The sequence below is a fragment of the Giraffa tippelskirchi genome, chromosome 10 (genome assembly GCF_054371585.1).
Source record: "Giraffa tippelskirchi isolate mGirTip1 chromosome 10, T2T-mGirTip1v1.2.pri, whole genome shotgun sequence".
NCBI lineage: Eukaryota > Metazoa > Chordata > Mammalia > Artiodactyla > Giraffidae > Giraffa > Giraffa tippelskirchi.
In genome coordinates, this window is record NC_137284.1 from 564705 (window position 1) to 580415 (window position 15711).

The window sequence follows — 15711 nt, forward strand, 5'->3', positions numbered from 1 at the left end:
TAATCGTTCATCTCTCCCACCTGGAGGGGGTTTCCACCTCGGAAGGGCTCAAAGATGTAGCTGTGCGTATCCACTGATGGGGAAACAGACTCTGCCCCAAGGCTGCCCTTGACTGCTTGCCTCTCCCTGGTCTCAATGAAAAAAAAAAATAACCAATCTAAAAATGAAATTGAAAAAAATTTTTTGAGCCAATCTGAGGATTATGACCCTGGAGACAGTCTCTGAGAAGCTGAGGACTGTTCCGCCCAGTCGAGGTCAAGGCACGGTTACGAAAGCTTTCGAGACAAAAGGTTACAGGACATGTGGACAGTTTATACAACTCAGATCTGCAGCACAGAGGGTGACTCTACAAGAAGGAATGTTGGCTCCTAAGGAGGTTAATACAGACTCACCCCACACCCAGAAAGGGGGGGAGCTCAAACGGGTGGAGAAAAGTTTCATCATTACATTTTTCTTGTCATAAAATGTGAATTAGATTTCATCACGAAGTTGGGAGAAACATCTGGTGTTCCCTGAGGCAGCACAGTGTCAGGGGCCAGGTGTGGGGACACCTCCCTCCCGGCCCGAGTTCCGCAGCTCCTGGAAGTGACCGTGGCCCCCGGCCCGGCCCGGTCAGACCCTATCCTCCTGCCTGGCCCAGCGCCTTGGCTCTGCCGCGTTGCATCAGCTGTTCTCAGCCCACGGGGACCTCAACTGTGCTGAAGACCTGACCGAGGCCAAGGAGGTGAGTGCCGGCCACAGCACAACCAGGGTGGGGCCTCCAGCAGGCAAACAAGCCCCCTCCTTCCCCTGGAGTTTCCCCTTTCTCTCCCCTCCCTGGGGTGGGGCCCATATGGGCAGAAGGCAGAGAGAAGGACCCAGTGGACTCCACGCCCAGGGGACGCCTGGCAGGCCATGCCCCACCTCTGTGCATGCGTCCTAAGTTGCTCAATGTCTGACTCTTTTCAACCATATGGACTGTACCCTGCCTGGCTCCTCTGTGCCTGGTATTCTCCAGGCAAGAACACTGGAGTGGATGTCTTAGTTGCTCAGTCATGTCCAACTCTTTGTGACCCCATAGACTGTAGCCACCAGGCTCCTCTGTCCATGGGATTCTCCAGGTAAGAATACTGGTGTTCTCCAGGGGATCTTCCCGACGCAGGGATCCAACCCGTGTCTCATGTTCTCTGTATCGGCAGGCGGGCTCCTTACCACTGGTACCACCTGGGAAGCCCCCTAGGACATTTATATTGGGAATCAATAGATGCCAAGCAGGTATTGTTTGTGAGGGTTTGTATTTTGTTGTGTTTTGTTATTTGTCTACAATGAGTGACCACTACCCCTTAAAAATACAGAGCCCGTGTTCTCGGAGCCTGCCCTGCACCCCAGTCAGCCAGGCTTCTTGAGCAGCAAGAAAACAGGCTTCTCAGAAAGTTCCTGGAGGGGGGACTTCCCGGTGGTCCAGGGGTTAGGGCTCTGCACCTCCCAAGCAGGGGCTTCAGGGTCCATTCCTGGTGGGGGACTAAGGGCGAGAGCCGCGCGCTCTGGAGCCCGGACGGCACGACTGCAGAGAAGCCCGGGTGCCGCGGGGAAGAGCCCGAGAGCCGCGACCAAGACTGACGCCGCCAAAAATAAGTAAGTTACGGAGAGAAAGAAAGCTCCCCCCAGAGCCGATGCTGCTGGTCCTACCTCACCCTGAAACCTTGGCTGTCAAACGCTCCCATCACCCAGAAAGCCTCCTCCTCCCTTCTGAAACCCAGCAGGACCTGGGGGCCTCCCGGGTACAAAAGCCCCTCTGCGTCCCTCACTTCCCGTTTGTCTGTCGAAATGGTTCTAGTCTCCCAGCCCCTTCCTGAGTCCAAAGAGCAGGGACAGGCAGGTACTCATCACAGAAGTGAGGGAGACAAGGTTAAACAACAGAAGCCAAGACAATGGTTCAGGATAAAACGCAGCCCCAGCTGCTCCAGCCGGAATTCTCCGACCTGTCCTTCAGGAACTAATTCCCCCCGCCGGGGGGGTGGGTGGCGACTTAAAGACCGCAGGAGGGCAGACTCCAGACTGACGGGAGCCAGAAGGCTGATGATTGAGATTCCCGAAACGTTGAAACGTTCCCCTCAGGTTGGGGCTCAAACCCACGTGACCAGGACGCGGACCCAGACTAAACCCGTGGTCTTCCAACTAAGATTACACACCTGGTTTTAGGACTCAGTGAAGCTCAGGTTCTCTGTGTCTCGGCACAGGGGAATTCAGTGAGAAGCAAGGTGTTAGGCAGGAAGTACCTTTACTAACATAAAGGGAAGTCGCTCAGTCGTGTCCGACTCTTTGCGACCCCGTGGACTGTAGCCTGCCAGGCTCCTCCGTCCATGGGATTCTCCAGGCAAGAATACTGGAGTGGTTTGCCATTTCCTTCTCCAGGGGATCTTCCCGACCCACGGATCAAACCCAGGTCTCCCGCATTGGAGGCAGACGCTTTAACCTCTGAGCCACCAGGGAAGTTACTAACATAGGACGTTTGTAAAAGATACAGTTGTGGCGGGGGAGGAAGTTCTGTCCGAGGATGAAGGGGGCTATAATTCTCTAGTCAAAGGAAAGGGGAGGGGAAATGACTGTCCTGCGCAGGTAGACAGGAGGCTGACCTCACCAGCTCCTCCTGTGCATCTGGACTATCATAGTGAGTATTCAAGTCCGCAGAAGGGGGTGACATTGTTCTTTCACCTGACCCCCTGGATCACTGCCGTTCAGTCACTCAATCGTGTCCTACTCTTTGTGACCTCATGGACGGCAGCACACCAGGCTTCCCTGTCCTTCACTATCTCCCAGAGTTTGCTGAAACTCATGCCCATGGAGTCGGTGATGCCAGCCAACCATCTCATCCTCTGTCATCCTCTCCTCCTGCCCTCAATCTTTCCCAGCATCAGGGTCTTTCCAGTGAGTCAGGTCTTCACATCAGGTGGCCAAAATATAGGAGCTTCAGCTTCAGCATCCATCCTTCCAATGAATATTCAGGACTGATTTCCTTTAGAGCTGACTGATTTGATCTCCTTGCAGTCCAAGGGACTCTCAAGAGTCTCCTCCAACACCACTGTTTGAAAGCATCAGTTCTTTGGCACTCAGCCTTCTTTATGGTCCAACTCTCACATCCATACATGACTACTGGAAAAACCATAGCTCTGAATATATGGACTTTTGCTGGCAAAGTGATGTCTCTGCTTTTTAATATGCTGTCTAAGTTGGTTATAGCTTTTCTTCCAAGGAGCAAGCATCTTTTAATTCCATGGTTACAGTCACTGTCTGCAGTGATTTTAGAGCCCAAGAAAATGAAAGTGTCACTGTTTCCATTGTTTCCCCATCTATTTGCCATGAAGTGATGGAACCCAATGCCATGATCTTAGTTTTTTGAGTGTTGAGTTTTAAGCCAACTTTTTCACTCTTCTCTTTCACCTTCATCAAGAGGCTCTTTAGTTCCTCTTTGTTTTCTGCCACTGTTGAGCTACCAACTTCCCTGGTAGCTCAACTGATAAAGAATCTGCCTGCAATGCCGAAGACCTGGGTTGGGAAGATCCCCTGGAGAAGGGAACAGCTACCCACTCTAGTATTCTGGGCTGGAGAATTCCATGGACTGTATAGTCTGTGGGTTCACAAGAAATGGACAAGACTTAGCGACTCACTTTGTCCAGTGGCCACAAGACTGGAAAAGGTGTTTTCATCCCAATCTGAAAGAAGGGCAATGCCAAAGAATGTACCACACAATTGCACTCATCTCACACAGTAGCAAAGTAATGCTCAAAATTCTCCAAGACAGGCTTTAACAGTATGTGAACCGTGAAATTCCAGATGTTCAAGCCGGATTAAGAAAAGGCAGAGGAACCAGAGATCAAATTACCAACATCCGTTGGATCATAGAAAAAGCAAAAGAAATCTAGAAAAACATTTACTTCTGCTTTATTGACTATGCCAAAACTTTTGACTGTGTAGAATCACAATAAACTGGAAAATTCTTAAAGAGATGGGAATACCAGACCACCTGACCTGCCTCCTGAGAAATCTGTATGCAGGTCAAGAAGCAACAGTTAGAACTGGACATGGAACAACAGACTGGTTCAAAATTGGGAAAGGAGTACATCAAGGATGTATATTGTCACCCTGCTTATTTAACTCAGATGCAGAGTACATCATGCAAAATTCCAGGCTGGATGAAGCACAAGCTGGAATCAAGATCAATAACCTCAGATACACAGATGGCACCACCCTTATGGCAGAAAGTGAAGAGGAACTGAAGAGTCTCTTGATGAAAGTGAAAGAGGAGAGTGAAAAAGTTGGCTTAAAACTCAACATTGAAAAAACTAAGATCATGGCATCCGGTCCCATCACCTCATGGCAAATAGGTGGGGAAACAATGGAAACAGTGAGAGACTTTATTTTCTTGGGCTCCAAAATCACTGCAGATGGTGACTGAAGCCATGAAATTAAAAGAGGCTTGCTCCTTGGAAGAAAAGCTATGACCAACCTAGATAGCATATTAAAAAGCAGAGTCATCACTTTGCCAACAAAGGTCCGTCTAGTCTAGTCAAAGTTTTGGTTTTTCCAGTAGTCATGTATGGATGTGAGAGTTGGACTATAAAGAAAGCTGAATGCCGAAGAATTGATGCTTTTGAACTGTGGTGTTGGAGAAGACTCTTGAGAGTCCTTTGGACTGCAAGGAGATCCAACCAGTCAGTCCTAAAGGAAATCAGTCCTGAATATTCATTGGAAGGACTGATGCCAAAGCTGAAACTTCAGTACTTTGGCCACCTGATGTGAAGAGCTTACTCACTGGAAAGACCCTGATGCTGGGAAAGATTGAAGGCAGGAAAAAGGGACAGAGGATGGCATCATCAGCTCGATGGACATGAGTTTGAGCAAGCTCCAGGAGTTGGTGATGGATAGGGAAGCCTGGTGTGCTGTAGTCCATGGGGTCACAAAGGGTCAGACACAACTGAGCGACTGAACTGAAGTGAGTGACTCACTTTCTTTTATTTTGTCTTTTGCTTTCTGCCATTAGGGTGGTTTTGTCTGCATATCTGATATTTCTCCCGGCAATCTTGATTCCAGCTTGTGCTTCATCCAGCCAGGCATTTCACATGATGTACTCTGCATATAAGTCAAATAAGCAGAGTGACAGTATACAGCTTTGACGTACTCCTTTCCCAATTTTGAACCAGTCCATTGTCTCATGTCTAGTTCTAACTGTTGCTTCTTGACCTGCATACAGGTTTCTCAGGAGGCAGATAAGGTGGTCTGGTATTCCCATCTCTTTAAGCATTTTTCAGTTTGTCGTGATCTACACAGTCAAAGGCTTTAACAAAGCCAATGAAGCAGAAGTAGATGTTTTTCTGGAATTCCCTTGCTTTTTCTGTGATCCAACAGTCAGTGGGGAGGTTTGTCCATGTATAATGCAGACACAGGATGCACAGTGCGGGAGAGAGGAGGCCAAAGGGCAGAGAAAATTTTTTATGTTTACATTTTTCTTGTCTTCCCATAAAATGTGAATTTTATTTCAAACTTCTAAACATAGCACGACTTCGCTAGGAGGGATTCCCAGATGTGGTTCCCAGGATCAGTGGCCTGTCCTGGGCTCTGGGTCAGCAGCGGAAAACAAAACCACAAGCCTGAGTCCAGCCCCTCCCCCGCCTCCAGGCCTGCCCAACCTGGGAGGGCTTGGGGCAGCCGCCTGGCCTGAGGGTGAGACTGGGCAGGGTACTGTGGGGGTCCCGAGCGTGACGCCTGTGTCCTCATTTCTTTTATTACAGGAAACAGCTTTCACTCAGCCTCCATGACCTTCCCCCCGAGTTTCAATGGCAGATTCAAGTAGTTGTTCTTTAGGGAAGGGAGGGGATGTGAGAACAGGGAGAAAAAGCAGTCAAGGGCAGTCTTGGGGCAGGGTCCTGTTTTCCCATTAGCAGACACAACTGTATCTTTGAGCTCTTCAGACACTGAAGCTTCTCCAAGTGGAAAAGTTAACTGTTAGCGATGGCATGCTGCCCCCATGGAGACCCCAGACCAGTTGGACCTGAAGGTTGATGACGTTGACTCCTGCTTACTTCACGAACCTGTTAGAAGAATGTCCACAAGCTGATCACACCCTCTTTGGATAATTAGTATAAAACTTGTCACTATCTTCCCCAAGTCGGGACACAAGGTTTTGAGGCCAGGAGCCCGCTGTGCACTTCTCTGCCCGGCAAAGCAATAAAGCTCTCCATTTCTTCTTGCTGTGTTGTTTAGTCGCTAAATTGTCTCCAGCTCTTTGGCACCCCACGAACTGTAACCCACTAGGCTCCTCTATCAGTAGAATTTCCCAGGCAAAAATACTGGAGTAGGTTGCCATTTCCTTCTCCAGGGGAGCTTCTTGACCCAGGAATTGAACCTGTGTCTGTGGCTTGGCAGGTGGATTCTTTACCACTGAGCCCCCTGGGAAGCCCAATGCCTTTCTACTTCACCCAAAACTCTGTCACCGAGATTCGATTCCACACCAGGGTACAGAGAACGTGAGATTTCGGCGTCAAGGAGAGGACTTGTACCCTGTGTGCCCCTGGCCTCAGGACGGCCGGGGGGCGAGGGGCGGTGACCCAGACCCCCAGACCCAGCCCCGCATGCCCAGGGCCCCTTTTCATGGCCTCCTGAGGCGGCGGCTCAGATGCAGTCTCAAGTGTCCAGGTCTCTCTGAGACTCCGCTCGACCGCGGCCTGAAGCCTCAGTCTTAAACCCTTGATGCTCGACGACCCTCACTCCAGTTCCCGCTGCAAACGACAGAGGAGGGAAGTGAGCCGGCACGGCCCCGAGGGGCGCGTCGTGGGGGCGGGCGCGCCTCTCCGGGGCCACCACTCGGGGGTGCATCGCTCCCTGGAAACCACCCGGGGGCTGCATCACCGAGATGTGAGTCGCTCCGGCATAACCGCTTCTGGGGGCATACCGCCCGGGGGGCTCATCGCCCGGGGGACTCATCGCTCTGGGGGTACTCAGCGCTCCGGGCCGCCGCCCTGGGGCACATCGCCCAGGCTGCGTACAGCTCAGGAGGCGCCGCTCCGGGGGGCGGGGCGCCGGCTCGGGGGCGGGGCGCCGCTCCGGGGGGGCGGGGCGCCGCTCCGGGGGGGCGGGGCGCCGCTCCGGGGGGCGGGGCGCCGCTCCGGGGGGGCGGGGCGCCGCTCCGGGGGGGCGGGGCGCCTCTCCGGGGGGGCGGGGCGCCGCTCCGGGGGGCGGGGCGCCGTGTCGGGGGCGGGGCGCCGCTCCGGGGGGCGGTGCCTCGGCTCTGGGGCGGGGCGCCGCCGGCTCCAGCGCGCAGGTCCGTCCTCCCGCGCCGCGCCCGGATTGGCTGCGGCCGGGGGCGGGGCCCGCGGGGCATTGTGGGCCCCCCGCTCGCTCCGTCGCTCGCCATGTCGGGCTCCCCGGTGAAGCGGCAGAGGATGGAGAACGCGCTGGACCAGCTCAAGCAGTTCACCACCGTGGTGGCCGACACGGGCGACTTCCACGGTGAGGCCGCGCTGGCCCCCGAGCTCAGGGGGCGGGCCGGACGGCAGTGAGGGACTTCGGCAGCGGTGTGGGGAGGCGGGGGAGGGCCCGGGAGCGCGGGCGCGCGGCTGAGGGGCGCAGGGGCGGCGGCGAAGCACGGCCTCCCGGCTTCCCGGGCCGAGAAGTCTGTCCCCCTCCTCCTTGGCGCCCCTTGCCAGACGCCTCTGCCCCTCTCCCTCGCCCCCCGCCCCCGCTCTCCCCCGCCCCCTTCTCCCTCCCCCTCGCCCCCCAGTGGGCTCTCGGCGCCCCGTGCTCGGCCCCCTTCACCGTCGGCCGGGGCGTGGGTGCCTCAGGACCCGAATGCGCGGAGCCCGGCGCCCCGTCCTCTCTGCGCTGCTGGAACCCGCGGTGACCGCAAGTGGGTCAGGGGACGGTGTCCAAGTACTTTGATTTGGGGAGCGATTCCTGGTCCGCCCTGGAGTCGCGAACCACTTGTTACACGGGGCAGTTTCGTTGCGCGAATGTTGCGCAGGAATGAGTTCTGGGCCCGGAAAGACCAGACACTGCGAATGATACCACCTGCTTTTGAAACCCCGTGTTGCACACACTTTCCAACCCTGCCCAGGGGACAGCTGTGCAGGCAGGTGACCATGGCCGGGTGCGGGCCGGTTAGACGTTCACTGGCTGGGACCACGGAGCCCTGGGGGTAAGACCCCACTCACTGCAGGGAGGCAAGCAAAGCTTGCCCCAGGTTTAGGTTTTCCTGGCTTGACTCATCTTCCTGGGAGGGAACTGGGGGGCTTGGCCTTCCCATCCTCTGCAGCGGAAACCCAGACTAGGTGAACCTCCATTGAGATCCGCTGTGAACCATGAAGGTTGTCAGAGAAATCGTGAAATGCTCCATGGTAGGAGTGCTCCGGGGCACACGGTAGGGAAGGGACTTCCTCATTTCTGCTTTCTCATGGTGACTTGAGAAACAGGCTTTATTTCCTCTTTGGTAAGAATAAGACTATCTCACAGAGCTGAGGAGAGTGAGTAAGCATATTTGGCTGCTTAAATATAAACGTTGGAGACAGTGATGGGCTTGAGTCCAACCTGTACATTAAACCATCTGACAGAAGGTTCCCTCCTGGTCAGAGCGGGAAATTCCAGCTCCCGCTGACCTGTGAGGCCACTGGCTTCTTTCCACCCCTCCCTCCCTGGTCCATGCCTCTGGCAATGACATCACCAGGATAGAGAGTGCTGGAAAAGTGGCTGCACATCTTTCTGCTCCTTTTTGGTTTTTAATTTTATTTAATTTTGGCTGCACTGGGTCTCTGTTGTTGCCTGGGCTTTTCTCTAGTTGTGGGCTGCTCTCCAGCTGCAGTGGAGGGCCTCTGTCTGGGGTGGTTTCTCTTGAGCATGGAGTCTCGGGCTCAGGGCTTGGTAGTTACAGCTCAGAGGTTCAGTAGATGTGGTGCACCAGGCTTTGTTGCCCCAGGGCATGTGGAATCTTCTGGGCCCAGGGATCGAACTCACATCCCCTGCATTGGCAGGCAGATTCTTACCCGCTGCATCACCAGGGGAGTCGTTTGCTCCTTCTTAGTGGGGATACTTCCTGTCTTTGCTGAATCAGTGAGGCCCTGGTGTGTACTGTTTTCCTGTTGGGTCTCACTGGGCAGCAGCTGCAGGCTGGCTGGTCTTGGGGTTAACTGTAACCCTTAACTTGTGTCAGTGTAGGCCCAGCATGTCCGGAGGAGTCTTGGGGAATGCTTGCTTTATTTTCTCCTTTTTAGAAATATTTAAACCCAAGTGCTTACATTTAAGATTGCTAAATGTTAACAACTTTATTTAAAAATACATTTATTGATAATGTGTACAGTACAGTAGGTGTGTGTTAGTTGCTCAGTCTTGTTCATCTCTTTGTGACCCCATGGACTGTAGCCCACCAAGCTCCTCTGTGGAATACTGGAGTGGGTAGCCATTCCCTTCTCCAGGGGATCTTCCCAACCCAGGGATCTAACCTGGGTCTCCTGCATAGTAGACAGATTCTTTACCAACTGAGCTACCAGGGAAGCCCATATATATCTAACATATCTTACGCAGATGTAAATTCAGTTTTACTGTCACTTTATGAACTGAAGGGTCTTGCCTTTGGGGCATCACAAGCCTCTTTGAAAATAAGTCAAAGCTGTGGATGCTCTTCCCAGCACCTTGCCCCATGCTAGGTTTTGTATTCTGTTTAAGGGTCCCTGGAGCCTGAAGCCCATCTGTTGATCCCAGATTTTGTTTTAAATTTTGTTAAAAGTCAGCTTTATCAAGGTACTGTCTTCAGCGCATTACACTGGGTTTCAACACATCTGTGTAAGCTCCACTCCAGAGCGTGCTTTCTTAACTTGTTATTTTGAAATAGTTGATAGACTCCAGGGAGTTGCAGAATTAGTCCATAGGGTCCCAGGAATCCTTCTGCCATCACCTCCCCGGGTGTTCTGTGTGGCCATGGTGTGACATCAGAACGAGGGACTTGGTGCCAACACGGTGCTGTGAACAGGCTGCAGGCCGGCCCTGTGTTCACTGGTTTCCATCTGCACAGAGGAGGGGTTGTCCTCTGTGCCGGGTTCTTGGAGCCACCAGGACGGGTAGGATGCAGCTGTTCCTGGCCCCTGGGAGCCATCCTCCTTCCCTGTTGTCCATCTCGGTAGTTTTGTCATCAGAAGATACTTTGAAAATGCTAACTTGCCAAATCAGCTCACTGAACCCTCTCATCCTGGAAGCTGAGTTTTGATGAACTTGAGCTCAGCACTGCCCTGTGTCAGCCGGGGCCTCGAGACTCCTTGGGTTCCCGCCTGGTTATCAAGAAGGAATGAGTGTGTTAGAAGAGAACAGTTTGAAGACCCATGTCCAGCCCTGCTGCTGCTGACCTGGGCGCCAGCACCTGCGGATGCTGTCAGTCTCCTCCTGGCCGCCTGCCCCCTTGCTCCTTGGTGCTGGGCAGCTCTCGACTCTTGGCACTAAGTCTGCTCGCCGGCTTAGCCTCCAGGCGTCCTCGCTGCACACAGCTGCCTGCAGGAAGTGTGGCCGCGCCCTCCTTGGCTCTGTTCCTGTGTTGAGGGCTTTCAGGGGCTGTCTCAGGTCTCTGGGTGGAAGCGGGCACCCCACTAACCTGCTCCCCACGCTTCCTTCCCAGCCATCGACGAGTACAAGCCCCAGGATGCCACCACCAACCCGTCCCTGATCCTGGCCGCGGCACAGATGCCCACCTACCAGGAGCTGGTGGAGGAGGCCATTGCTTACGGCAGGAAGCTGGGCGGGTGAGTGCGGGGCCATGGGTGCCGGCCAGTCTGCTTGCGTCCCTCCCCTGAGGCCATTTCTCCAGTGTTTTAGGCTCCAGAAAGGAAAGCTGCCTGCTTTCTTGCGGGCATCCCCCGTTGTAAGCAAACAGTGCGCTGAGTTTTGGTGGCGGGAACGTGTGGACAGGGCCCCAGACGTCCCTGCTCCGTTGGCAGTCAGTCTCCTCGGCCCTGGCAGCCGTGGACCTGCTTTCTGGCATTGTGTTACCTTCTGATAGTTCTGTTGGCGTGAGGGTCACTGTCTCAGCAAGCAGCCCAGTGCATTCTGATGCACTCACGTATACAGTGGTGCAGCCACAGACCAGTCCGAGAATGTTCTCGCCTCCTAGAATGTTCTCTAGTGCCTCCGCCTGTGACCACAGACTTGGCTCTTCTCTCCATAGACTCGCCTTTGCTGGCTGTCATTTTAAGTGTTCATCTGGGTGGTACTGTCAGCTGAGAGTGGGCTCACGGAACAGTGGCCCCTGGCAGGAGCAGTGCTGGGCTGCCCTGTCCCTGTCTGGTGCCCCGTGTGCAGGGGTGGCAGTCGTGCCCTAAGCCTGCCTGCCTCCCACCCTGCCCCCCATGCTGGCGGCTCCCCTCGCTTCTCGATGCCCCTGGAGGTGGTGACGAGGCCGCGCCCTTGGTGATCACCAAACTGGCCCTGCTCTCAGGCCGGAGATCTTTCCGATATTCATCTGCCCGGGCAGCATCAGAGAGGTTGGGAAGAGTGTTTTGTTCAAGCCCCCAAAGATGACAGGGTTCAGCTCGAAGGATGGAAACATGGTGGAGGTGGAGGTGGGCACAGCCGCGCCAGTGTGAGTGCGCTGTGCCCTGACTGGTCGCGTCAGGGTGGGGAAGGGGGGGTGCGCTCAAGGTCACTCCCGGGTTGGGGAACTGAGGTGTCCCGCAAGCTGTGTGGTGTTGCCAAAGTTTAAAAAAGAAAAAAAAATGGATAAGATGGTAAGTTTTCTGCTATGTGTGTTTTATCACCCCTTTAAAAGTTTTTTAAGAAAAACAGATGGTGGGAAAAGAATTTGGGAAGCAAATAACAATTTTTGTAGAATCCTGTGCATTTAAACCTAATAAGCTTCTAACCTAATTTTTTCCCTTGGAATTTCAGGTCACAAGAGGAACAGATTACAAATGCGATTGATAAACTTTTTGTGTTGTTTGGGGCAGAAATCCTGAAGAAAATTCCAGGCCGCGTATCCACGGAAGTGGACGCAAGGTAAGGACGCAGGGCTGACGGGTGGGGGGTGAAGAGCAGCGGCCGCTGTTGTTTGCGGCGCCACGCACTGCTGTGGGTGCCTGGTCTCCGCCCTGCGTCTGCGTCTGCCCCGCTCAGCCGCTGCAAGCCTGGCGCCCCGTCCCCCGCAGGCTCTCCTTTGATAAGGACGCGATGGTGGCCCGCGCCCAGCGCCTCATCGAGCTATACAAGGAGGCCGGGATCAGCAAGGAGCGGATCCTGATAAAGCTCTCGTCCACCTGGGAAGGAATTCAGGCCGGAAAGTAAGCGTCCCCGTGAAGGGGGAGCTGGTGGGGCCTCTGCCCGTCCCGGGTGGGCCCCTCGGGCAGCAGGCCTGCGCGGTGCCGCCGGCAGGAGACAGAGTGGGAGTCGGCTCCCCCCAAGCATGCTGGGCGCGGAGGAGGCAGGAGGGCGTGGACTGGTCGCTGCCCTGGCGCCCAGGCACGGCTGTCCTGGGAGCGCCTGTCCACACCACGGGTCCCTGTGTTACTACAGCCCCGCACCCTTCTGCCTCTGGGTGCGGCCGAGGGGCGGGACCGCGCGCGCTGCCTCCGTGCGCGGCGCCCCTGCGTGGCTCGTGTTCCAGGCTCCCATGCGCCGCGCTGTGTCGGAGCCGTGTCCCCCGTGTGTGCACCGCACCTTCCAGGCACATCCTCCCGGGACACGTGGTTGCCCGTGTCGGGTAACGCTGTGAGCGTGTGCTCGGGGCTGTCTCCTGTGGACACACCAGCGGTGGAGTTGCTGGCCCGGTGCTCGTGGTGGTGGCCACCGAGGCTGCCCTGTGCCCTCGAGGCTGTGCTTCTTAACGGCGGCAGGGCGCACCTGAAACCGTCCGCTCGGGCAGGAACTCAGCTGGCATGTGGTACAGTGTGGCCAGGGCCCCCTTCTCGTGATCGGCCCTGACGTGTCATCCGGGGGGCAGGCTTTCTGCAGGCTGACCCAGAGGGCAGGCGGGGGCTGTGGGGCCGGTGAGGCCGTGGGATTGAGGCAGGACGGTGCCGTGGTTGGAGCCGACTCCGTGATCTCCAGCCTGGAGATTCCTTTTATTTTTTTCTGCTGTGCTGGGTCTTCGCGGCTGCCTGGCTGTTCTCCAGGTGCGGGGTGAGGTGGGGGCGGCTTCTCATTGTGGCGGCTCCTCCTGTTGCGGAGCACAGGCTCCGGTGCTCCGGGGCATGTGGGATCTTCCCGGACCAGGGACTGAACCCGTGTCTCCTGCACTGGCCCAGCCCAGAGGTTCTGTGACGAGGGGAGGACTGTGTCTGCAGCTCTCAGGGGACCTCTCGCCTTGGTCCCTGTTCTGAAATGTGGGTTTGATGAGGTTCCGGTCGCCCACAAGCCGCTGGCCTGAGCTCGCCCTGGGGAATGTCCAGAGTAACTCACGAGGGTGGAGCGGCCGCGTCCCTGCCTTTCAGGGACTGACCGGTGCGCGCGTCCCCGTCCCCGCAGGGAGCTGGAGGAGCAGCGTGGCATCCGGTGCAACATGACGCTGCTCTTCTCCTTCGCCCAGGCCGTGGCCTGCGCCGAGGCCGGCGTGACGCTCATCTCCCCCTTCGTGGGCCGCATCCTCGACTGGCACGTGGCCAACACGGACAAGAAGTCGTACGAGCCCCAGGAGGACCCCGGTGAGTGCCCCCGGCCCGGGGCAGAGGGCTGCTGTGTCGCGTGCTCCCAGGGGCGCCCAGGACCGAGGGTCGGGCGGCACGGATGGCAGCTCCAGTGTGTCCCCCCAGGAGTGAAGAGTGTCACCAAGATCTACAACTATTACAAGAAGTTCGGCTACAAAACCATCGTCATGGGTGCCTCCTTCCGCAACACAGGCGAGATCAAGGCCCTGGCCGGCTGTGACTTCCTCACCATCTCGCCCCAGCTCCTGGGAGAGCTGCTTAAGGACCACAGCAAGCTAACGCCCATGCTCTCGGCCAAAGCAGGTAAGACCGCCCCACCCCCCACCCCACCACCCCGGCCCTCCGCCAGCCTCGGGCCCCAGTGCCTTGGTCCCTTGAGGCTGTGGAATCTGGAACTCGGGGTGGGCCGCCTCCACCCACTGTGGGGCCACGCTGGGCGAGGGCAGCTCTGAGCCCACGGGCCGGGCATGTGCTCCCCAGCCCAGGCCAGTGACCTGGAGAAGATCCAGCTGGACGAGAAGGCCTTCCGCTGGCTGCACAACGAGGACCGCATGGCTGTGGAGAAGCTCTCAGACGGGATCCGCAGGTTCGCCGCGGACGCCGTGAAGCTGGAGCAGATGTTGAGGGTGAGTGCTGGGCCGAGGTCAGGAGGTGCCCGGGGCTGGGAGGGGCCATGGATTGGCAGGAGGGACCCGGGGCGGGAGGGGCGGGAGGGCCCGGGGCGGCAGGCCTGGCCAAGAGCGGGGTGCGGGGGCAGCCTGGGGGGCACACCACTCACACCACGCATCTCCAGGAACGGATGTTCAGCGCAGAGAATGGAAAATAGCGCGGCACCGAGGCTGGATCACAGATCCGTGCGTCTCTGAATTGGGGCCTGATTGCACATGCTTTGTGATGAATCTTGGATTTTTTTTTTACTAATTGGAGCAGGGATGAATCATAGATTTCTGGTTTTATGTAAAATTCTGCTCAGCGCATTAAAGCCCTCCTTTTTCCTTCTTGTCTGTCTCCTTCCTGGGGCCTGATGAAGGCGGGGTTAGGTCAGCAGCCCCACGGGACCCCCAGTCAGTGTTGACAGCCCCTCGCCTGGTGCTGGGCAGTGACCGGAGAGCCTTGACTCGGAAGGCGGGGACCCCCAGGCTTCTAGGCTGTGCCTGCCGAGCTGGGCAGGCGGGTGCTGCCTTGGCGGAGCGGCCTGCTGTGGGGACACCCGGCTCCCCCCGCCTCGGCCACGCTGCGTGGACCTTCCTCGGGCCCAGGTTCCTTTGGGGGTGGTGGCGCCACCTTGTGGGGACATTGTGACGTGTACGGGCTCAGCTTGGACACCTCACACCCCAGTGGAGGCAGGCAGCTTGTGTGGACACTTCCTGCACCATTTGGAGTTTGTGACAGATGTGCTGCACTGTGGAGGGCTGGGCTGGGGTGGGGAGGTGGTGATGGTGATGGGGGGTCCACACAGGAGCCCCTTCCTCTCCCTGAGACCAGCTGGAGTTCCTGGAACAGTGAAGGGGGTCGGGGGAGGGCAGGGTCTGGGGGGATGGCCTGGGAGCGCGAGGGGGTGGCTGGGTGTCCAGGTCTGCACCAGGGGAGCCAGATGTTGGCACAGGCCTGCAGGACACACCTCAAGTCAGGCTGTGCCCACTCCCCTCCCTGGAGGCCCTGCCAGGCTAGGCTTCTTCCCCACGGCTCCCTGCAGGGAAGCGGGGCCCCTGGGAGTGTGGCTCTGGAGCTGCCTCTGGCTGCCCTCCCCAGAAGCAGGAGCAGTGCTGGGTAGGCAGGGACAGGTGCCCCGTGGGCCACACTGCCAGTTCTGTGCTGACAGGACGGGGCTTCTCCCAGCCGCCCGCGAGCTGCCTCGCCAGTTTGGGTCAGAGGGCCGAGGCTTCCTGCAAGCCCCCAGCAACCCCCGACTCCCTGTGCTGAGCTGGTCAACAGGCTGTGTCCTAGGAGGAGGCGGAAGTCGCTCGCCATGCCGCCTGGCCTGGGGCCTCGGCGCAGACAGCGGATACAGCTGACGTGAAGCCCACCTGCTCACGGGCACAACGCCCTACAGCCGGCGCCATGG

At 56.9% G+C, this 15711-nt stretch overlaps 1 protein-coding gene and 1 long non-coding RNA gene across 2 annotated transcripts; both read left to right on the forward strand.

The window, feature by feature from the left end:
* The first annotated feature begins 313 nt into the window (after nucleotides 1-313).
* LOC145524251 (uncharacterized) lies at nucleotides 314-6228 on the forward strand. Its single transcript, XR_014067351.1, has 6 exons — nucleotides 314-376; nucleotides 476-724; nucleotides 1179-1254; nucleotides 1473-1614; nucleotides 3814-4972; nucleotides 5769-6228. It is a non-coding gene; the product is annotated as an uncharacterized LOC145524251 (long non-coding RNA).
* Nucleotides 6229-7350: 1122 nt separating this feature from the next.
* On the forward strand, nucleotides 7351-14644 carry TALDO1 (transaldolase 1). Its single transcript, XM_081536212.1, has 8 exons — nucleotides 7351-7485; nucleotides 10631-10754; nucleotides 11896-12003; nucleotides 12153-12284; nucleotides 13468-13643; nucleotides 13752-13949; nucleotides 14127-14272; nucleotides 14440-14644. The coding sequence occupies exons 1-8, from the start codon at nucleotides 7389-7391 to the stop codon at nucleotides 14470-14472; spliced, it is 1014 nt and encodes a 337-aa protein (XP_081392338.1). The 5' UTR covers nucleotides 7351-7388; the 3' UTR covers nucleotides 14473-14644.
* Nucleotides 14645-15711: the final 1067 nt, after the last annotated feature.